The 23,898-nt window shown below is 40.2% G+C and overlaps 1 protein-coding gene across 3 annotated transcripts in view; it reads right to left on the bottom strand.

Annotated features, from left to right (window-relative positions):
• The window catches only part of lhx3 (LIM homeobox 3), a 158,178-nt gene that overhangs the window by 87,137 nt on the left and 47,143 nt on the right, over positions 1-23,898 (bottom strand). For 2 of the 3 annotated variants that reach the window (XM_041194123.1, XM_041194124.1), the window contains exons 7-10: positions 23,322-23,465; positions 20,040-20,169; positions 4,991-5,113; positions 1,702-1,852 (exon numbers count right to left, since the gene is read on the bottom strand). In XM_041194123.1, the coding sequence (XP_041050057.1) occupies positions 1,702-1,852; positions 4,991-5,113; positions 20,040-20,169; positions 23,322-23,465 (548 nt within the window). The remainder of the gene's footprint in view (positions 1-1,701; positions 1,853-4,990; positions 5,114-20,039; positions 20,170-23,321; positions 23,466-23,898) is intronic. The other variant, XM_041194125.1, reaches the window with a different exon arrangement.

The following is a 23,898-nucleotide window of genomic DNA, read 5'->3' as shown; positions in this document are numbered from 1 at the left end:
CTCAGCTCACAAATCAAAGATTAGACACATAACAGTTCTTCCTAAATTGTATTGCTTTATACTGTAACAAGTTACAAAAGGATACTGAAGATAGGGATAGAGTCATAAAAGTATGAGGAAGATAAATGCATAGGGTAGATGGTGAATAGATACTGAGTCAGTTTTAACTGAAGAGGAAATGGCACTATTAGCACTTGTTATTGAAGCAGTTAAAATAAGAATGAACATGCTGGACAAATATTTGGACAAAATCTGCCATTTGTGGGTACTAGGGATTAGGAACTCACTCGAGTCAGAATGTCATATCACTCCAGGAAATTGAACACAATGTAGACTTACACTTCATGGCATGAAGGGATAGCTGCTAGATTAAAACTGCCATTCGTCAATTGAAATATTAAACTATTTGCCCTAACAGTTGACCATAGAAGGTTTCATGGCAATATTTCAAAAAGGAGTTCTCCCTGGCATCCTGGTCAATATTTATCCCTCAACCAATACCACAAAAAAGGTTATCGTGTCTGTATCAAATTGCCATCTGTGGTACCTTGCTGCACACAAATAGGTTGCCATGTTTCCTATATTGCAACAGAGACCACACTTCAAAGAATAATTCATTGGCTGTGAAATGTTTGGCACATTTGAAAGTTATGAATTTTGCTATATAAATACAAGTTATTTCTTTCTCTTTCTTATAACTACAAACCTACTGCTCTTTGGAGTGTAATGCATGGGAAGGACTGCAGCCAGGTTTTGCTGCAATTTCACACAGACACAGGATCTCAGAATTTTAATGGCACAGGAGGCGGCCATTTGGCCCATTGTGTTTGCACTAGGTCTCCAAATGAGCATTGTGACCTAGTGCCATTGCCCTGCCTTTTCCCCATATCCTTGCACATTGTTTCTATTCAAATAATCAGCTAATGCCCCTTTGAATGCCTCGATTGAACCTGCCCCCATCTCACTTCCAGGCAGTGCATTCCAGACTCGAACCACTCGTTATACTGATCTCCTCCACAAAGCTCCATTTAGGAGTTACACATATTCAACACAGCGCTACTCCAAAACAGGATAACCTGCTTTCTCCCAGCATCAAAAATGTAGCCCCATTGAGTGCTTATCCGATTCAACTGTTTGGCTGACAAGTCTTTCTAATAATGCTGCTGTTACACTACATCCTGTGTGAAGGCCAACTAATGAGACAACCAATTACACCTCTTGACTTTAGCACACTCCAAGCTTAAGCTCGTCCCCAACACTCAAATTATATTGTCGCCTTCAAACCAATACACATCAGAAATTGCTTCTCATTGACCGAAGAGGTGGTAATATTATAATTGCAGTCAAAAAAAAATTCCACATCAAAAGCTGCAGTCAGGTCCTTACATAGTAAAATAGATGGTAGGAATGCATTACGCACCTACAGACTTACAGTTTTGTTTTATATAATAGAAACCAGCTTGCTTTCACCCCAGTAACTGTATCGGAGTCATCTTTAAACTACCAGCATTAATCTGCTTACCTGTTGCTGTAGCTTAAGTTTCTTAAACAAAATAAAATGTTAATTTTTATGAATGTTAGCAAGTCAATGATTGATGTTATTTGTGTGAACAGAGTAAACAACCTATAATCATTAGTAACTTTTCAGACATAGTAAATCATTTTGGCTTATAGAAGATATCACTTTGGAAATTGTTTTACCAGGAAGAATTCGCATTTCAGGACGTCTCACAGCATGCACTGTCAAGGTATGGAAGAGTGTCCAAAGTGAGCATGGATAACCTCTGTACTGAGGCTGGCTGCCCTGGCAGCCAACCCACTCTATACGATTGGTGAGAAACATTCCAGATATCTGCAACAGAAGGATGCACATAGAAAATATCTGAACAGGATACTTATGCTGTCATCATACAAAAATATACACAAAGATTTTCACCGCAAGTGTCTGAAGAAAAAAAAAGTGTTTCATTAATTTCTTACATGAACAATGGAAAGCTAGCTGTAACAAATGGATTTCTAATGACTATAAAATCTTAAGGAATTAACTGAATGTTATAGAAATAGTTTTCTGTCTCTTTCTTCCTTATTAAGAAAGAGTTAATAGCAGCTTGTCAGGCTGACAATGACAGAGACAACGTAGGGCTGTTATCTCTCCCTAGGATGAGCACAGGTCCTGGTAGAAGACTTAAGCCTGATAAGAGGGGATTTCATGCCCCATATTCTAAAGCAACTGTCTGAATAAGGTTAACAAGACATCCAAGCAGGAGATGAGCCACATGACAACTTCAAGGGCTGGCAGTGAAAATAGGAGGGATCTACCTTGAGTATCACCCCTTGCTAATTAGGTAATTGAATAAATGATTGACAAGACACTCTCAAACCCCCACGAGAGTGGGAAAAACACTGGATGGAAAAGAGCATTCCAAGGTTCCAGCTTAACAACCTGGCTAGCTCAAGAAGACCAAGAGCAAAAGAGAGTCACCACCAGCTATGGCGACCAGCACCTCTCTACTTCCCCCATCCATTCGCCACAACATGTAAACTGTTCTCACCAATTATGGGTTGCATATATTTTCTGCCTATTTAGCTCCTGTAGCATAATTAATCTATTGCTTCTTGATAAACTGCTTAAAACAGCCTATGACCTTAAATACTTTTTTTGGTAATCTGAGACTCCCAGGCCAAATCTTCCATAGTCATCTGACAATTGATTCCCAATAAACAGTTAAAAAAATTCATTCTACGAATGTGAGCACTGCACAGAGGAGGTGGGCCACATTCTGGAGCTATTACAACGGTTTGACGCAATTGAATGGCTTGCTAGGCTACTTCAGAGAGTAGTTAAGAGACAAACACATTAGACAAATAAATAGACCAGAAAGATGGTCGATTTCCTTCCCTAAGGAACGTTAGTGAGCCAGTTGGGTGCTTATGACGATCAGAGTGCTTCATGCTCATATGTTTTTTTATTTTACTGATGACAGCCTTTTATATCCAGATTATGCTGCTGTTTGCAACATTGTGACCAATGCTACCGAAAATAAACAAGCAGCAAGGAGGTCTGGAAGCTAAGAACATGTGAATGTCATATTTGAACAGCCTGCAATAAATGCTTTAAGGTGGCAGCAATCCCAGAAAAGAAGCATCAATTATCATGTGGTAAATTGTGATGAAAACAAGTTCACTTAAAATACCAGGAGCATTTTTGTTTGCAAACACAAAGATCACAATAGGAATATGGAGTGGCGGTAGCTAGCAGACCTGAGGAAAAAATATTTAAAAAACTCAGATAATCAGCCAGTCAGCAAAATGTTACAGCTGAGATAATTAACGTTCCTTCATAATTTATTTTAGCTTAGTAAGGGTTCTGGAGGTCCCTAGTTTAGCAGTTTTTAAAAAATAACCTGTTGCTAGCTTAGAAATTCACCATGAGGTTACAGTATTCCTGCTCAATGAATCCCTCAAGAACAGCAATTGATTGTGAAAAGTGTTCTATGAATAATTATTTGGTATCCTGTTAAAGCCAACATTTATACTGCCCCATTACAAAACCTGCTTCCTGGCAGCTGATTATGGAAATACACTGACAGTAACTCTAAGAAGCTCATAGTGCAGGCTTGTCTCAACAAATCGAAAAAAAAATTGCATGGGGACAAGACATATTGCAAGTAAGGGTGGCTAGAAACATATCCGAATAATCTTTTTTCCAGATCACACTAAACACACTAGATATGGGGAAGCTTCTTCTGCACCACCACAGCAACTGGTGAAATTTAAATGCAATTAATAAAATCTGGAATTGAAAGCCAGTTTCAATAATGGTGACCATGAAACTATCATTGACTGTCGTAAAAACTCATTTGGTTCACTGGTGTCCTTTAGGAAAGGAAATCTGCCATCCTTACTTGGTCTGGCCTACATGTGACTCCAGACCCACAGGGTAATGTAGTTGACTCTTAGCTGCCCACTGAAGTGGCCTAGCAAGCCACTCAGTTTAAGGGCAATTAGGGATGGGCATCAATTGTTGGCCTTATCAGTGATGCCCATATCCCATGAAAGAATAAATTTAAAAAAAACACGCTGACATTATCTTAACCTCAACTCTAAACAGTGCTGCAAAAATTCATTTTCATACCAGCCATCCATGTGGCGGGTGTGAATCTCAAAGTCTCAAGATTCAGTGTAGGCTCAATTACAAAGTGAACAGAACAAAAAACAAACAAAAATATAAATTAGGCAACAAAATGATGAACCTGAAGTTTTGAATGGGAGAGGAATTTAGAAAATAGTGGTCTTCAGAAGTCATGAATTGTGTATTTACATTGAGGGCTTGCATTCAAAACGAATCAAGATTTTCCTCCACTCGGTGGCATAAGGGTAAGTTTAGACATTCTTAACCCAGGACCTGTTGGCCCTTTTGAGAGTCCAAAGCGGCCAGCATCGTGCACACAGCACTAGGACCAGGACACACACAAGAAAGGGCAAATTGCCTTCTGAACCTCTGTAACCATGGCAGTACGACTGTACATTCCCATTGGAAAAATTCTTCACCCCCAAGTCATCTAAAAAGGTGTTTGCTTTTTCAAAAAAAGAGCATTGCAAGGACATAGATTGAAAGCAATTCCCACTTACAATGAGATTTTTAGGCAGAAACCACGAATGGATGGAAAACAGTTTGCCCGTAGCCAAGTATTTTCAGACAATGAAAGAAGATTTTTCAGGAGATGGTGTTCTTACTTAAACCTCAGTTATGAATAAAGAATGGAATGAAGTAATGAGATTAAATGCACCTTTATATTGTGAAAAGATATTAATTGTCCCAGCCATCACAGGAAATAAATCTGGTTATTTGATTAACAGAATAACTTTCGATTATACCTGTACTACCTACAGAATTTTTTTGAGAATTGCACATCAAAAGAAAAAAAATTCTCCTCTTTACTACTGACGAATATCAAATAGTGGTTTCAGTGGCAAGCAAGATACTTACCCTCATTTTGTTATTCACCAAATCTAAGATTGCATCATATGGGATTTTATCTAATGGGAGGCTCACTAACCACTCCTGCAGTGTTTCCAGTAACTTCACTACTGGTTGCTGACCTGGGAATAGCTGTCAAAAAATAAGAAAAAGTTACTCATCAGACAAGATCTTCCTACGGGCTGAAGATCAATACATAGGAACAGGGCAAGACCATTTGACAACCTTAAATTTGGTGTTATAAGGCTTTCAATTTCAATTTTGGTTAGCATTTAATGACTGCAATTAACAATTAATCAGAACCACATGATGAACAATCATGCTAGAGTAACCCCACAACCCTTAGTTTAAGTAGGTGAGATGAGAGCGATTGCTCTTGACATCAGGCAGCATTTGACTGAGTGTGGCATCAAGCAGCCCTATCAAAACTGGAGTCAACGGGAATCCGGGGAAAACCCTGCACTAGTTGGAGTCATATCCGGCAAAAAGGGAGATGGTTGTGGTTGTTGGAGGTCAATCATCTTAGTCCCAGGCCATCATTGCAGGAATTCCTCAGGGTCATGTCCTCAGCTCAATGACTTTCATCTACTTTATTAATGACCTTCCTTCCACCATAATGTCAGAATTGGGGATGTTCGCTGATTGCACAATGTTCAGCAGCATTCGCGACTCCTCAGATACTGAAGCAGTCCATGTCCATATGCAGCAAGACCTGGACAATATTCAGGCCTGGGCTGACAAGTGGAAAGTAACATATGCAGCACACAAGTGCTGGGTAATGAACATCTCCAACAAGAATCCAACCATCCCCATAACATTCAATGGCATTACTATAGCTGAATCCCCCACTATCAACATCTTGGGGGGGCTTACCATTGAGCAGAAACTGAACTGGACTAACCATATAAAGACTGGCTACAAGTGCAAGTCAGAGGCTGAGTATTGTGCAGAGAGTAACTCACCTCCTGACTCCCCAAAGCCTGTTCACCATCCACAAGACACAAGTCAGGAGTGTGATGGATTACTCTTCACTTGCCTGGATGAGTGCAGCTCTAACAACACAAGAAGCTTTACACCATCCAGGACAAAGCAGCCCGCTTGATTGGCACCACACCCACTAACTTCCACCGCTAACGCACAGTGGTAGCAATGTGTACCATTTACAAGGTGCACTGCAAGAACTCACAAAGGCTCCTTTGACAGCACCTGCCATACCTGTGATCTCTACTACTAAGAAGAATGAGGGCAGCAGATGCATGGGAACATCACCACTTGCAAGTTTCCCTCCAAGTCACACACCATCCTGACTTGGAACTATATCACCATTCCTTCCCTGTTGCTAGGTCAAAATCCTGGAACTTCCTTCCCAACAACCCTGTGGGTGCACCTGCACCACACATACAACAGTGGTTCAAGAAGATGCCTCATCACCACCTTCTCAAGGACGATTAGGGATGGATAGTAAAAGTTCTGAGGAGCTGAGGGATCTGGGTGGCCTACTGCATGAATCACAAAAGGCTAATATGCAAATACAGCAAGTAATTAGGAAAGCTAATAGAATGTTATCATTTATTGAGAGGGGAAGTGAATACAAAAGTAGGGAAGGTTATGCTTCAGCTGTACAGGACACTAGTGAGACGACATTTGGAGTACTGTGTACAGTATTGGTCACCTTATTTAAGGAAGGATGTAAATTCATTGGAAGCAGTTCAGAGAAGGTTTACCAGACCAATACCTGGAATGGGTGGATTGTCTTATGAGGAACAGTTGGACAGACTAGGCTTGTATACGTTGGAGTTTAAAAGAGTAAGAGGCGGCTTGATTGAAACATATATGATCCAGAGGGTTCTTGACAGGGTGGATGTGGAGAGGATGTTTACTCTTGTGAAAGAATCTGGAATTAGGGGTTACTGTTTAAAAAATAAGGGGTCGCCCATTTAAAACAGAGGAGGAGAAATTTTTTCACTCAGAACCTTTGGAACTCTTTCCTGAAAAAGTGGTGGAAGCAGGGTCTTTGAATATTTTTAAGGCAGAGGTGGATAGATTCTTGGTAAGCAAGGGGGTGATAGGTTATCAGTGATAGGTGGGATGCAGATTTCAGTTTACCATCAGATTAGCCATAATCCTAATAAATGGAGGAGCAGGCTCGAGGGGCTGAAGATCTACTCCTCTTGCTCCTTGTTCCTATGTTCATATGGTCTAGTCAGAGATACTGCGCAATAATAATAAAAAGCAACCTGTTTGCTTATCAAGCAGCATTGCCCAATTAACATCTGGTTAACCTGTTCAATATATATTTGCGCAAACATGTAGGTTACAGGGCATTAAGCCTTTTAATTAATCCTAGTGTTCATTTGCTTTATTGGCTCAGAGTGAACCACATATGCAGGCCTACGATTGCAATGATGTATTTATTTGATATGTATGCACTTGTTCCTCTTTACCTGGAATGAGGGAACAGAGATAGAAGGTTAACAGATTTAGGGTAGCCTGCAGGAGACACTATTTTTTCTTTTGAAAGAAAGAGGCATGTGGAATGCAATACTGGAGTTAGTGGCTGAAAGGAGACCCCCAATATTCAGAGTGGGTTTGATAGATGGTTAGCGAAAGGGAATAAAAAGAGATATGGGAACAGGACGGCCAAATGGGATTAGGATTATGGCTATGCATGAATGAAGAACAGTAATAGTCTGGTTGGATTGAACAGTCCATTTCTGTTTTCTAATTTCTACGTAGTATTTAAACCATGATAATGGTAAACCACAGTCCGATGTTTGCAGATAAATTTGTTTTTTTTTAATACAAATATTGCAAGTTATCAAGTAGTACAAACAGGCAGTTAATTTTAACTATATTCACAGACAAGAAGAAAGCAATCCTCAAATATGTCTCAAAGTTCAGAGCAATCTTTTCTGCCACCACACCACCCCAGTGGGCAACTCCTGGAATAGAATCCTAAACCAAATCAACCACTATTATGTTGATTAACACTCTGACCAACAGCCAGATACCTCATTAGGAATAAGACTGTGTTGTGAAGGTAACCAAGGAAGAATGCTGTATTCAGTTTGATGGTTCCTGAGCTATTGGGACTGCAGAAAGATCAGCAATGGAATCAAAGAATCAAGAGTGAATAATGCAGGATTTAACATGAAATAATCTTCCTGAAGTTTCACTCTTCCCTTTTGAAGGAAATAAGAGCAGCTTTTGCTCAGGAGATTAAATTAGCAGAATTCACGATGAAGCTTAACTAACCTGCCCTGAAAGCAGAGGGAAATTTATGGATCAAGAGATGGATGGAACACACCACCTGCAAGCTCCCCTTCCAAGCTGCATGCCATCCTGACTTGGAAGGAAGTTAAGGATAGTATCAAATTGAAAGAAAAAAAATACAACGTGGCAAAGATTAGTGGTAAGCCAGAGGATTGCGAAAGTTTTAAAAACCAATAAAAGATGACCAAAAGAAAGAGGGAGAAAATAAATGTTGAGGGTAAACTAGCAAGTAATACAAAAACAGACAGCAAGAGCTTATTTAAATATATAAAAGGGAAGAGAGAGGCCAAAGAGAACATATGCCCTTAGGGAATGAGGTTGGGGAAATAATAATGGGGAATCAGGAAGTGGCAGAGGAGTTGAATAAATACTTTGCATTAGTCTTCACAGTAGAAGACACTAATAGCATTCCAGAAATGCTAAATAATCAAGGGGCAAAAAAGGGGGCGGTGAAGAAATAAATACAATAACTATCACTAGAGAAAAAGTACTAGGGAAACAAATGGGGCTAAAGCCCAATAAGTCCCCTGGACCTGATGGGTTTCATCCTAGGACATTAAAGGAAGTAGCTACACAGATATGGATGCATTGGTAGTAATCTTCCAAGAATCCTTAGATTCTGGAAAAGTCCCAGAGGATTGGAAAATTGCCAATGTAACACCCTTATTTAAAAAGGGAGACACACAAAAACAGGTAACTATAGGCCAGTTAGCTTAACATCTGTCATCTGGAAAATGTTAAGAGTCTATTTTTAGGAATGTAATAGCAGAACATTTAGAAATGCATAATATAATCAGAGTCAGCATGGCTTCATGAAGGGGAAATCATGCCTGGCAAATTTATTAGAATCCTTTGAGGAGGTAACAAACAGGATAGATAAAGGGGAACCAGTAGATGTAATATATTTGGATTTCCAAAAGGCATTCGATAAGGTACCGCACATAAGGCACCGCACACAGGGCTACTTAATAATATAAGAGCCCATGGTGTTGGGGGCAGAATATTAGCATGGATAGCGGATTGGCTAACTATTAGAAGACAGAGAGTTGGGATAAGAGGGGCATTTTCAGGATGCCAACAAGTAACTAGTGGAGTGCCACAGGAATCAGTGCTGGGGCCACAATTATTTACAATATATATTAATAACTTAGAAGAGGGAAGTGAATGTACTGTTGCCACGTTTGCGGATGACAAAAATAGGAGGGAAGGCAAGTGGCAAGGATGACACAAAAGTCTACAGAGGGACATAGATAGGTTAAGTGAGTGGGCAAAAACTTGGCAGAAAGAATGTAATATGTGAAAATGTGAGGTTATGCACTTTAACAGGAAGAATCGAGGAGCTGAATGTTATTTAAATGGAGAAAGGCTGCAGAAAGCTGCAGCACAGGGATTTGGGGGCCCTCGTGCATGAATCACAAAAAACCCAGCATACAATTTCAGCAGGTAATAAGGAAGACAAATGGAATGTTAGCCTTTATTTCAAAGGGAATGGAGTATAAAAATAGGGAAGTCTTGCTAAAACTATACAAGGCAGTAGTTATTCTACACCTAGAATAAGATGAAGAGTTTTGGTCCCCTTATCTAAGGAAAGATATACTAGCATTGGAGGCAGTCCAGAGAAGGTTCACTAGATTGATTCCGGGTATGAAGAGATTTTCTTATGAGGAGAGGGTGAGTAGGTTGGGCCTGTACTCATTGGAGTTTAGAAGAATGAGAAGTGACATTATTGAAACATATAAGATTCTTAGGAGGCTTGACAGGGTAGATGCTGAGAGGCTGTTTCCCTTTGTGGGAGAGTCTAGAACCAGAGGGCATAATCTCAGAGTAAGGGATCGCCCATTTAAAACAGAGATGAGGAGGAATTTCTTCTCCCAGAGGGTAGTTAATCTGTGGAATTCGATACTGCAGAGGGCTGTGGAGGCTAGGTCATTAAGTATATTCAAAGCTGAGACAGACAGATTTTTAATCAGTAAGGGAACGAAGGGTTATGGTGAAAAGGCTGGAAAGTGGAGTTAGGGATTACCAGGTCAGCCATGATCTCACTGCATGGTGGAGCAGATGCGATGGGCCAAATGGCCTACTTCTGCTCCTAGATCTTATGGTCTTAAGGTCATATTGCTGATCCTTCACTGTCACTAAGTCAAAATTCTGACTCCCTAATAGCACTGTGAATGTACCTACACTACATGAACTGCAATGGTTCAATAAGATGGTTCACCATTATCTTCTCATGGGTAATTAGGGATGGGCACCTGCATCCCAAGGACAAATAAATGCATGATATTTCAAAATATGTATAAATGAAGCCTACCCCTCACTGTCCTACCTTTTGATCCCTCCCTCTGCTCCTCTCTAGAAATACAGGACAGAATCTACCTTAAGCTTTCTAAATCCCAATAACAGATGCTATAATTCATTACTCTATTAGATCTCCTTCTGCCACTGAGGGACATCTGCCAATTGTTGTAGCCAGTTTGTACTTCACAAGATTAACAAATGACATTTCAATTCAAAAGAGAGCCTTGCAATCAATATAGTTTATTTGATTTGTGATCTTTTTAAAAAGAATGGCAATACCTTTTTTGTGCCAAGACCAGGAATCATAATCCAGGCTCAGTACATAAATCCGTATGTGGATTAAACAGAGTTGCTCCACCTGTACTACTGGGCAGAGCAGCAGTGTATGAAAATTAACAAAAAGGTGTTGAACAAATTAATTGCACACCAGACGCAAAGAGCTGAGTTCATAAAATGGGTATATTTGCAACCTACTACGTTTTGACAAAAAACAAACCAACAGTGCAGAATTGTGGCCCTATGTTATGACAGCGGAGGATTCAGATTCAACCTTCAGGACATTGATTTCAGCCATGGTTGAGGGATGTGGAGGTATGGGGAAAAAAAGAACAGCATGCAATTCGTAAGTTACAGGACTACACTGCTATAACATACTTTGGGATGTCCTGAGTTCATAAAGGTGCTATATAAACACAAGTTTCTTCCACAGGTCAAGGAGTGCAAGTGGGGTCTCCTCCCACCGTTTAGACTTTGGACTGAAGAATGTGAACTCAAAAGGATGAGAAACTGGGAAAAAAAAATTTAATGAAAGCTCCCTAACAGTCTACAATAGGCCTATGTGGAACAGCCTCAGGAGAAGATCTGAAAGGGGGGAGGGGTCTTTATTACATTCACTACACTTAAACGTATATAAAACCTAACAATATGCATTGTAATGACCAGGAACAAAATAAAACTAATACCTTCACATTTCTATGCAATAATCATGAATGCTGAAAAAGGTTTCTAAACATTAAGCTACTTAATTTGAAAAATCTTTGCAGAAAAGCATTCTTTACAATTTCATTTGATGGTTTAAACTCGACATAATCTTAAAGGGTCTGGCATTATCGAAAAATATCCATCTGAAAAACTAATCCCTCCTGTCAGTTAGAGGATCAAGTCTGTAGATGTCATGTTTTCCTTTAAGAAAGTGCAGTGTTAATCTGGCCATCACATTATCTCAGCCAACTGATGTCATTTAGTTGAAGGCTATTAGGGAATAAAGGGGATTGCATTTATAAAGCTTCACAAAAAAAAGAGAAAGAGTTTTATGCAGTTGGCATTCTTCAATCCAGCAAATTATTCAGTCACAAATAGAAAAAAAATCTGAACACAGCGCATAACCTGATAAATTAACAGCAAAAGAACAATCCCTTTGAGTGCTACTTTCTTCAGAGCATAGTGAGGACTGCTCTTGCAAGGGCTGAGTGCTTGAGGGCACTTAGGGCTATTCCCAAGACAACAGCCAAGCTACTGAAAAATGTGCCACCTAGAGCAAAGACCTCTTCCAAACATTTATTAAACATACTAAAAATTTGCTTGTAGAACTACCAAACAAAACAATCCTTCTAAATATGCTGACTTTTAACTAACAATCTGTGGCTTGTCTAGTCAGGCTGCGTCTTACTGCATCGATTCACTGTAATAGAGTGGCAGCATGTGGTTTTTCAGCAGTGAGTCCCTGTAGGGCTGACTCCCCAAACTAATTTCTGTTTCTGCGGGGGAGTGCCGAACACAGGACAGTGCTGAACACAGGGCAGGTGCTTCCCTGACTCTTTGCGGGGTGGGGGGGGGAAGAATCATTTATAGGTCAACTTCAGAGCAGCAGAGTATTATAGTAGCCTATGTGGTCCCTCAGCTACAGTTGGTGCTTAAAACAAAGAACTTGCATTGATAGAGCACCTTCCATGATCTTAGGATGTTCCAAAACACCTTATAGTCAATAAAATACTTTCTTACCTGAAAAGATAGACATGGTTATAATTTTGGAAATGTAGTAGCCAATTTTGCACACAGCAAGGTCTCACAAATAGCAATGCAATAATGCACAGATAACCTGTTTTTTTATTGGTGATTAGGTTGCTGTTGATGGAAGGGAATGCAATCAGGAGAATCTTAACATGAAAATTAAAAACAGAAGTGCCAATTTAATAATTACTAAACTGACTTGACTAGTGAGATAAAAGAATCAAGTTCATTTGCCAGTGTTGGGTTGAGTCTCCATTTTTTAAACTTCATTTATGGGATGTGGGCATCATCGGCTATGCCAGCATTTATTGCCCATCCCTAATTGCCCTCGAGAAAGCGGTGGTGAGTTGCCTTCTTGAACCGCTGCGATCCATGCAGTATAGGTGCCCACACAGCATTGTTAGGGAGTTCCAGGATTTTGACCCAGCGACAGTGAAGGAACGGCAATATATTTCCAAGTCAGGACTGTGAGTAGCTGGGAGAACTTCCAGGTGGCGGTGTTCCCATATATCTGTTGCTCTTGTCCTTCCAGATGGTAGTGGTCATGGATTTGGAAAGTGCTAAAGAGGCTTTGGTGAGTTCCTGCAGTGCATCTTGTAGATGGTACACACTGCTGCTACTGTGCGTCAGTGGAGGAGGGAGTGAGTGTTTTTGGATGGGGTGCCAATCAAGCAGGCTGCTTTGCCCTGAAGGGTGTCTAGCTTCTTGGGTGCTGTTGGAGCTGAACTTACCCAGGCAAGTGGGGAGTATTCCATCGCACTCCTGACTTGTGCCTTGTAGATGGTGGACAGGCTTTGGGGAGTCAGGCAGTGAGTTACTCGCTGCAGAATTCCTAGCCTCTGACCTGCTCTTGTAGCCACAGTATTTATATGGCTAGTCCAATTCAGTTTCTGGTCAATGGTAACCTCCCGGATGTTGATAGTGGGGGATTCAGCGATGGTAATGCCATTGAATGTCGAGAGGCGATGGTCAGATTCTCTCTTGTTGGAGATGGTCGTTGCCTGGCATTTGTGTGGCGTGAATGTCACTTGCCACCTGTCAGCCCAAGCCTGGATATTGTCCAGGTCTTGCTGTATTTGGACATGGACTGCTTCAGTATCTGGGGAGTCTGAATATTGTGCAATCATCAGCGAACAACCTCATTTCTGACCTTATGATGGAAGGAAGGTCATTGATGAAACAGCTGAAGATGTTTGGCCTAGGACACTACCCTGAGGAACTCCTGCAGTGATGTCCTGGAACTGAGATGATTGACCTCCAACAACCACACAGTTTTGCTAGGGCTCCTTGATGCCACACTTGGTCAAATGCTGCCTTGATGTCAAGGGCTGTCACTCTCACCTCACCTCTGGAGGTCATAAACGGAATTCAAGCATGGACAAAAGAGTTGAACTTGAGGTGAGGTGAAAGTGACAGCCCTCGTCATCAAGGCAACATTGTGAGCTCTTACACTATAGGCAAAACTTAAAGTAACTTCTGGGCTCTGCCCTCTCCTGTACAATTTCTCAATGAAACAGCAATCTGTTCCATGGCCTCAGGCCAACACTATTCAATACTTTAAGCCCTTTACCAATTTACCATCATGAATCACAGCTGTAATTGAGAAAAGTACTCTGCTGGAACTCATTTAAACATTGGTGGTTTGTTGTCACAGGGCATTCAGAAGGTAAATTAGAAAAGGCAGAATGCATGGTTATGGGTAGAAGGTGGGAGAATGGCACTTTGCGAGTTGCTCATTTGGAGAGCCATTGCAGCCACGATAGGCTGAATGGCCTCCTTCTGAGCTGTAAAAATTCTATGACTCTAACATATTCTATTTGAACAATTATTAAAGATCTTTAATGGTGCCTTTCCTTTACGTTTAGTCATTTGGTAGTACAGAACTGAGTATTGCTGAAAAAAAAGGTGTCTAAACTTTCTGTCTTGCACTGATTGGGGCACTCGCATGAATACCAATATAAGGGGAAAACAACAATTTATACTGCATGTGAAGAGTGCTGATTGGTTGGTAAGTGGTGTTGCCATGGAGATTGCACCACTGATGGTGACTGACAGTTAGCTGCCAACATTGTTTGAAATTTAAACCAAGCAGCTTGACCCTGATTGGTCAAGGTATTGCCCTGAGGAATGAGTCAGCGAATGGCTGTCACTTATTTTGTTTAGCTGAAACAGGTGCAATGTATGTACACGTTCTTTCTGTTTGCAAAGAATAGGGCTCTGTGAATTAATATATGCAGCTTCCAATGCACGTAAATATGCCACATTGCGAGCCTGATTTACAATCTTAAATTTATTGTCAGTGTAATTCTCAGCACATTGAGGATTATTTAGCAAATGTTGTCCAATTGTTGTTTTCTCCCTTCTAGTGATATTCTTGAGTGTCCTTTACATTTGTTGTACACTTGGCACACAGATGAAGTGACAGTTGCCACTCATGTAACTAAATATTTTATGTACTGCTAAAATGCTTCATCCCTAAAAAATACCCAAACTTCATTTACATCATCTGCATACGAAGAAAGAGAATTTAAACACCAATTAAACTGAAAACAAGTTTAAATTTAACATCTCAAACTGTCGTATGAATTTGGGAAGGCTTAATCTTTCAAATTGAACCGTATAATCTAAGTGCTTAGAACATTCAAGTCTAAGTAATAGTTTTTACTACAACCTGCATTTAATTTTTAGTCTATTCCCCCAGCGTCCCGCCCCTCCCCCAATTTGATTCTCCTCTACAGGGATTACTCATTTCCACTTAGGCCCCTTTAACCAGAAGCCTGCAAAGATCAGCTTTGCTCTACAATCTGCCAGCAGGAACCGTGCGAACAACACAACTACATCAGTTAATCCCACCCATCAAACCCAAGGTTCAACACTACCAAATCACAAGGAGTGCCATCTGGTGGTTTGACTGAGAACACTCAATTTTCTCCAAACTGCAGTTAAGTGGATTTAATGGCCAGACAGTTGTTAAGAGTTCCATCTGCTACGGAAGGCATGGGTCAACCCTCGCAAATCTGCAATTTTAAGTATGTCTGTGTTGGCAGCATGAGATAATTAATGGCATCTTTCTCCTCCTTTTAAAATGACTGTATGTGACCCTGATTTGACTGGATTAAAAAATATTAAACATCAGTTTTTTAATCCTTGTAAATAAACATACATTTTCAAATTCACTGGTAAATACTGATATAATTTAGTGATCAAACATCTACACAAACAGGCTTTTAGTGTAACCATGCTAGAATTGATTAGTTGGATATATCTTTGCTATTACAATTTTAAAACTTTGTAAGGCACTGATTTACAGCTTAAAAATGCTAAAAATGAGCCTGGAAGCCAGCAGTGTTTGGAAATTTTGGTAAATAAGGTCAGCAGTGTGACAACTCAGGAAACTAACAATTCCCAATTTTCCTCCACATCGCTACTGACGAATGCCATGTCCACAACTTTCACATCCTCAGAGAAGCCAGAAAAACAATCACTGCTGCAGGGTGCAGACATCATTTCTGTAATCCCCAAATATTCAACTACTGATCTTGCTGGATTGGGAAGTTCTTCCCTGTTGATGAAGCTCGTTCTTTCCTTTAAAGGAGGGAACAATCTCAAAACTAGTCAAAGACACGCCCTTGAAATTCAAACAAGAAGAAATTGAACTCTTGTTGCAGCAGCATTGCTGGGTACAGAAAAAAAGGCAGAAGCTGTACCTCTCCAGAGCCCTACCTATTTGGCATCCTGCTGCACTATCACGTGAGCAGGTCTAGCAGCAGTAGGAGCAGATGCAGCATTTAAATATTAATTTGGTGGCATAAGCATAGGTGATTGCTAGATCATGCTAAGTATGTGAAGGTTGTGGAAGGGATATGTAATCTTAAGGTAAATGTACATCAGGCCATCTTTAAAACATTTTATTTTTTCCCATTGTGCTAATGGCTGTTCATTTATTTCAGTCCAGCACCAGTGCTGCTTCAATGAATGAGTTGTTCTGTGGTCAGCTCATTAGCAGAGTTTCATGTACAGAATCAGATGTGGTTGGAACACAAGACGAGGCACACTTGAAGAATGCTGTGTAGAACAGGCTGCTTAGCAAACATTGACCACTGAGTGGTAGCAGCACATTGGCATCTGCAGAGATATGTTGAACATTCCTTGCTTTTGCAGATGAATCGTGCAGAAGAAACATCCTCATTGCAAAGGAAACTGGAACAGCAGACACAATGGCACCAGTAAAATACGTAAATGCTGGACCAACTGTAATGTTAGATTCTTTCTTGGAAGCACTTCAAACAAGCATGCCTTTGTTACATTGCTCAAAAGAAGGCATGCCAGGGTGAATGAGTTGTGCCACCTGTTGCAAGGACCCCAACTACTTTGCAGCAAAGGGCCAAAATATCTAGTGACAGTGGTGGGCCTTGGTTCAGTTGCAACACTTTTGTCCTGGAATCTAAATTTTCCGTGTTCAAGACCCAATCCATGTTTTTATCACATAATCCAGGCTGACACTTCAGTGCAGTACTGGGAGATGTGCTGCATTGTCAGAGGTGCGGTCTTTTGACTCAGACGTTGAATTCCTTGTCTGCCTTCTCAGGAGGACATAAAAAGATCCAATGACATTTTGCAAAGAGGAATTGCCTGGTGTTTTGGCCAGCCTTTAACCCTAAACCATAATTAATACAAAAGATATTATCTGGTCATTTATCACTACTGCTTGTGGGACCTTGGTGTGCACTAATTTGCTGCTATATTACAACAGTGAATGCACTCCAATGCAGTTAATGGGCTGTAATGCACTTTGGGATAACCAGAAGTTGTGAATTACAAGGTTGTTCTTTCTTTTTGGTCAGCTGTTGCTTAAGAGATTCTGCATAGAGTGTATGAAGCACTCGGTACTAAATTGAAAAGCAGAGCCTCAAAGTTAATAACCTTTGCGTTATTACCTGAGCCATGTGCAAATTTACATAGGGCAAATAAGATTAGAGAAATGAATGCGAGGCACAAAAACCGGTGTGGGAGAAGTTCCAGTTTGTGATGCACTGGGACCAGTATTGGGGAAAGTTGGATCTGTATCGTTGGGATGGTCTACACCTGAACTGTGAATGGACTGGTGTTTTAGCAAGCGGCATAACTAGGGAACTTGAGGGGGTTTTAAACTAAACTAAACAATGGGGGCAAGGGAATTTGGGAAGAAGTGGTAAACCAAAGAGTAGACACAAGGCAAGAGAGAAAGATATTAATATGGGAAATGATAAACAGAATGTGACAGGAAGGGATAGAGAGTAAGAATCTAACAGTACAACAGTAGTCAAGACTAGCAGTTACAAAAATAGTAAAAGGGTGAAACGAAAGGCTCTGTATTTGAATGTACATACCATTCAAAACAAAACAGATGAACTGATAGCGCAAACGGAAATATATTAGTATGATCTGATAGTCATTAGAAAGGCACAGCTGCAGGATGACAGATTGGGACCTGAATATTGAAGGGTACGTGACTTTTAGGAAGGACAGGGAGCTACGAAGAGGCAGAGGGGTGGTTCTGCGAATTAATGATGGTATTAGCACATTAGAGAGAGATGGCCTAAGTTCAGGAAACCATGGTGTACATGCGGTGTGGTTTGAGATGAGAAATGATAAACTCAAGAAGTCACTTGTGGGAGTGGTGTACAGGCCCATAGTTGTAATTACATGGTAGGTCAGAATAAAAAAAGAGATAAAGGGAGCATATCAGAAAGGTATGGCGATAATTATGGAAGATTTTAATCTACATATATACATATGGCCTAGCCAGCAATGGCCACATCCCATGAATGAATAAAAAATATATAGATGGGAAAAATCAGATGGACAAAAGGTAGCATAGATTAGGACTTCATAGAATGTTTCCAGAATAGTTTCTTAGAACCGCACGTTCTGGAGCCAACCAGAGAGCAGGTTATACTAGACCAGATATTGTACAAGGAGATAGGATTAATTCATAACCTCACAGTGAAGGCACCCTGGGTAGCAGCAATCATAATATGATTGAATTTTACATTCAGTTAGAGGGAGAGAAGAGGGTCCAAGACTAGCATTTTAAACATACATAAGGGCAATTATGTGGGAATAAACTGAAGTGAACTGGCAAATGAAGTTAAGGGGTAGGTCACTAGAGATGCAGTGGCAAATATTTAAGGGAATATTTCAGAATACACGGAATAGATGCATTGCATCAAGAAAGAAAAATTCCAAGGGGAGGACCCGCCATCTGTGGTTAACGAAAAAAGTTAAAGATAGTATCAAACTTGAAGAAAAAGCATATAATTGAGCAAAGGTGGGTGGCAGGTTAGAAGATTGGACAGAATATAAAGAACAGCAAAGAGTGACAAAAGTATTAATAAGGAAAAATTAGAGTAAGAAAGAAAGTTAGCTAGAAATATAAAGACAATTGGTAAGGAGTTTCTATCGATACTTAAAAAAGAAGAGTTAACAAAGTGAGCTTTGGTCCTTAGAAAGTGAGTCTGGGGAATTAATGGAAAATATGGAGATGGCAGATGAATTGAACAGGTATTTTATATTGGTCTTCACTATAGAGCATACAAGTAACATCCCAGGAATAGCTATAAATCAAGAAATGGAAAGAAGGGAGGAAGTCAGGAAAACTACAGGGAGTGATAAAATTATAAACACACATGGACTTAAAGCAGAAGCTGAAATATTGAACTTCCACATTTTAAAATGTGTAATTTCAGAAAGATGTGACATTCCACAAATGTAAAATTAGCTTTTCAGGGTCAGAAAGCTTTTTGGCCGTAATTATGAACTTAATTTGCCAAATAACCCATTCAACAAAGGTCTTTTCTTTCAAAAAAGAAAGTAGAACTAATAGTGTAAAAGGACAAAAGGTGGTCAATTCAATGATTTCTATTTGACTGCAGTCTGGGGGTTGGTGCGGGGGCCTCAACAGTGCATACTATGGAGAAGGATAGAATCAGTGACAGCAACTTCTGGATTTCTGGGTTTAAATGTACATTTGTGGACTCCAGAAGTTGCCATCATTACTGCCACAAAATCTGGAACAAGGATTTTTTTTTTTAAAAGTTATTTAAGCTATCACTAGAAAAATACCTCATCTAAATTGGCTCAGCGGTAGTATTTTTGCCAAGTCAGAAGTAACAGATTTGAGTCACACTCCAGATACTGGAACATAAAATGTAGGCTGCAGCTTCAGTGCAACCAGGATCACACTGGTCAATCACACTGCTGTTTGCAGGATCTTGCGCTTAGTTTAGCTGATGCGCTTCTCACAACAGTGATGACACTTCAAAAAGTATTTTGAGGCGGTCCTGGGTTATGAAAAGCATAATATAAATGCATGTTCTTTATTGGAAAACCACGCAGTCCAGCACCGTTTCAATGATGCCTTCACAGGAATGTAATTTTCAATTCAGGTTAAATAGTCTCTTGAAAACTAATTGATTACCAACAGTCAAAAACACACCTTAGAGAGGACTGTAACAAAGTCCTTCAGGGTAGTCAGTTCTGGCCCTTCCAGAATCTTGTGACTAGCAAGTTCCACTCGTAGCAAATAGTGCAAACCAGACTCCAGATCAGCCATATACACCTTACTCCTGTAAACAAAGGGAGTCTTAGAAACAAGTACATTTCAAATAACTGTCCATTATTTGTTGAGCTTACACATTTCTTTCTATTATAGCAAGCCTGGGAGTAGAAGCTTATTTTCCCTTGTGCCAAGGGGGATTAAAGGTTTGTTTAATTAAAAATGTTGAAGACAAAAGAGTTTGACCAAATTACAATGACAGATTAGTTGATGTTACAACAGAAAAAAGTGTGAAATTTTAGTGATTTAAGTCTTCTGCAGTATCAAGATGTCAATTTTTAAAATTTTCCCTGGCTTTATGACTAATTGATGGATTAGTTCAGTATATTTTATACCCACACTTTCCCCACAAAAAATTCAAGGGCCATTGTAATTGCCTCGGAGGGGCAATCAGTGTTGGATTGCCACTCCATGCCCAATTAATTATGTCAATGTTTTTCCAATGCTATCTCACCAGCCTTCGACTCAGGCAGGGAGAGAATCATGTAGCACGTCCCTGGAGCCCATCACAAAATCTAGTTCCGTCGAAGTGGAGGAGGCCATGCCCCCCGCCCCCTTTTTTTTTTAAAAAAGAAAGCACTAGCTGCCGTAAACCAGGTGTAAGTCCACTGAAATATAAACTTCCTTGGCAGGCCAGGGAGAAAGTAAGTGGATAGGATTTGGGGTTGGGGCGGGGGGAAATTGGTGGTCAGGACAAGGGTCAGAGGACAGGGTGGAGTTGGTTGGGTCGGGCCTTGAGTCAGGGCTTTTGTGGAGGGGGGGGGGGTGGAGAAAGAGTCCCCATGGGGGTGATGGGAGAGGCTCAGTCTGCATCTGTACAATTGTTACCCAGAAGTTAGAAGTGGTTTTAATCCTTCCAACTTTTTCTGGGTAACTATTGGTGTAACCCAGTCAGACTCATCTGAAGTTTGCGATTTAAATTGCATTTTTGTTTGGTTGCCAGTGCAGTGCAATTGCCCAGGGGAAGTTTGAGCTTCTGGGCAATTGCCATGCAAACCTTATCTGGGAATGTCCAATGGGAATTCCCCAGTGCATCTTTGGGGTACCCCCACTGGGGAGCTCAGAAGTTATGGCCCCAAGATTTCTTAAGCACAGTGATCTGAGATAACTATGCTTTGTGAAGTCTGTGTCTGAAACGAAAGTCGCCATAGTCCCAGAGGACCATAGGCTGCCCTCTCATTAGAGGGAGGTGACTGGTGATGAGTCTAACCTGGGGGTCACCTCAGGCGAGGGGTGAGGTTGAGAAGGCGGAGCCTTCATGGATGACCTCAGCCAGTGCAGGAATTGAACCCAAACCAAATCTGCATCACAAACCAGCCATCCAGCCAGCTGAGCTAACCAACCCCACACTGTGTGTCTATTATGGATGTCACATAAATCTCAAAGCCATCTGAGAAGTGGGGTAAAGGGGCAAAAAAACAGCTTTTCCAAGCTATGTTGTAAAGGAAAACATTTCAGAATGGTGCACAACTGTTCTACACAACTGTAACAGAATTAAAAGTCTACACAGTAATAACCAAAGAATCATAGAAAGTTGGGATACATGCTAATCTGCAGAAAACCAACTTTGTAGACAATATAAAATTAGCAATAAATGTATTAAGTGGCTTTTATTACCACTATTTTAACCACTGGCATGTGTTTGTAAAAGCAGTTTCCATTGTCCTGCCCAAATAAGTAATCAACTACACATAACAGTTCAAAATGGAATCACAACCCTTTTTTTAAACTAAGATCAAATGCTCATGCTCGTTATTTTTGGCCTCAATCTAAATCACATTTTTGGAGCTTCACCAGAGATAAGTACTTCTCAGTATTTGCTGCTTCAGTCTAGCACATCAAATTGCACTACCCTGCCTCGCCGACAGATAGCAGAGCTGCACTCCCACATACAGTATATCTCATTTAACTGTAATGTAGTTTACAGGTTGTGGAGGCATCCTATCACAAAATAAGAGTTGAATTAACTCTTTCATTTTAGGAAACAGGTCAGATGGGATGCAAAGCTATTGACATAGTTACACGATTCAAAGAAAAGCCAAAGGTGATTGCCAGCGGAGATCAATTCATCTCAGGATAAGATTCCTTAGCCTTCTTTTAAAAAAAATGGTACAGCATTCTTTGATGGTTTCCTTACAATTGCTACACTTTATGTACATAACTTCTAATTTCAAAATCAGGTCTAAGGGTGCCATACAATCCTTCAAAAAAAAAAAGTTTCTTCACAGTACTTGGCAAGACTCATTTCCACATTTTTCACGTAGTATTGTCTAGAATGACCACAATTCAAAAGTAGTTCTTTAGTTGTAAAATGTTTTGGGATGGAAAGTGCTATATAAAATGTGTGTGTAGTATAGTAGACATATTATATATATACACAGGCACACACATTTTATACTACAAACATAAAATATTAGATATATTTCCACTGCCATAAAAAGGAAAAAATATGATAAGATAAAAGAGGAGCAAGAGCAGAAAACATTTTTTATTCCAATTTACATTAACATTGGATTCATTTTCTGCTCAACAACCTCAGTGAAAGAGCAAATATCATCAAAGTTGTAGCAGAAGCTTTTATTTTTAAGATGAATGAGAAGGCAATATTAAATTGAAGCAGCCCTAGTGGGCAGAGGACTTGAATGATGGCACACAAGTTCAAGTTCCTTCTTTACTTGGGTAGCAAGACAAGGCAATAGAATAACTAGTCCATGACTACTCTCAACAACCAATAGGAGTAGATTTGTTGCTGGCTCTACCGTGAAGTGAATAAGTGGATGATACCAACATGCCATGCTGTGAAATGATGGCATTCCAATCAGGCAGATCAAAAGATTACAATGAATAACACAAGGACATAAACAGGAGTAGGAGTCGGCAACGTGGCCGATCATTTACATCAATTCCACTTTTCTTACTCATACCTTAATTCGTTCAAAAATCTATTGATCTCAGTCTTAATTCTACTTGACTGAGTATCCACACCTCTGGATGGAGAATTTCAAAGATCGACAAATTGAAAAAGAAAATGCTGGAAATACTCAGCAAGTCAGGCAGAATCTGTGGAGAGGTTTCCAGTATCTGCAGTATTCTGTTTTTGCAAAAATTCACAACCTGATTAACTGCTTCTAACGGCATCAAGTTTTGGAAAGAAAGGCTTACCGATCAAAATCCTTCCTAGGCTTGACAAGACTGGTTATCTCTCCCTTCTGCTTCACAGGTACAGTGTTTTGGGAAGATAGTCTCTTGGTTACCCCTGACAGTGACTTTAAATAGGAAGAAAAGAACGATCGTAGAGGCTTTTGCCTGTTATAGAAAACAAAATATAAGTAAATAAAGTGACCAAATCATATAGTTTTCTTATAAAGCTTTTATATTAAGTGATGCAAATTCATACGAGCATACGAGCAAGGAGTAGTGTGCATTCGGCTCCTTAAGCCTGCTCCACCATTCAATAATATCGTGCCTGATATGATTTTAAAATCAACTTCACATTCCTGTCTACTCCTGATAACCTTTCACCCCCTTGCTTTATTTGCTTGCTTTATCGACAAAGGTTTCATGGTCATCATTAGACTTTTAATTCAAGATTTCTTTTATTGAATTCAAATTTCACCATCTGTCGTGGTGAGATTTGAATGCAGGTCCCCAGAGCATTACCCTGGGTCTCTGGATTACTAGCCCAGTGACACGGCCACCACACCACCACCTCCCAATATCTACCTCTGCCTTAAAAGAT

Source organism: Carcharodon carcharias, chromosome 8 (assembly GCF_017639515.1).
Source record: "Carcharodon carcharias isolate sCarCar2 chromosome 8, sCarCar2.pri, whole genome shotgun sequence".
NCBI classification, from domain to species: Eukaryota; Metazoa; Chordata; class Chondrichthyes; order Lamniformes; family Lamnidae; genus Carcharodon; species Carcharodon carcharias.
Note: the sequence above shows the minus strand (reverse complement) of the source record. Positions and strands in the feature narration are given on the sequence as shown.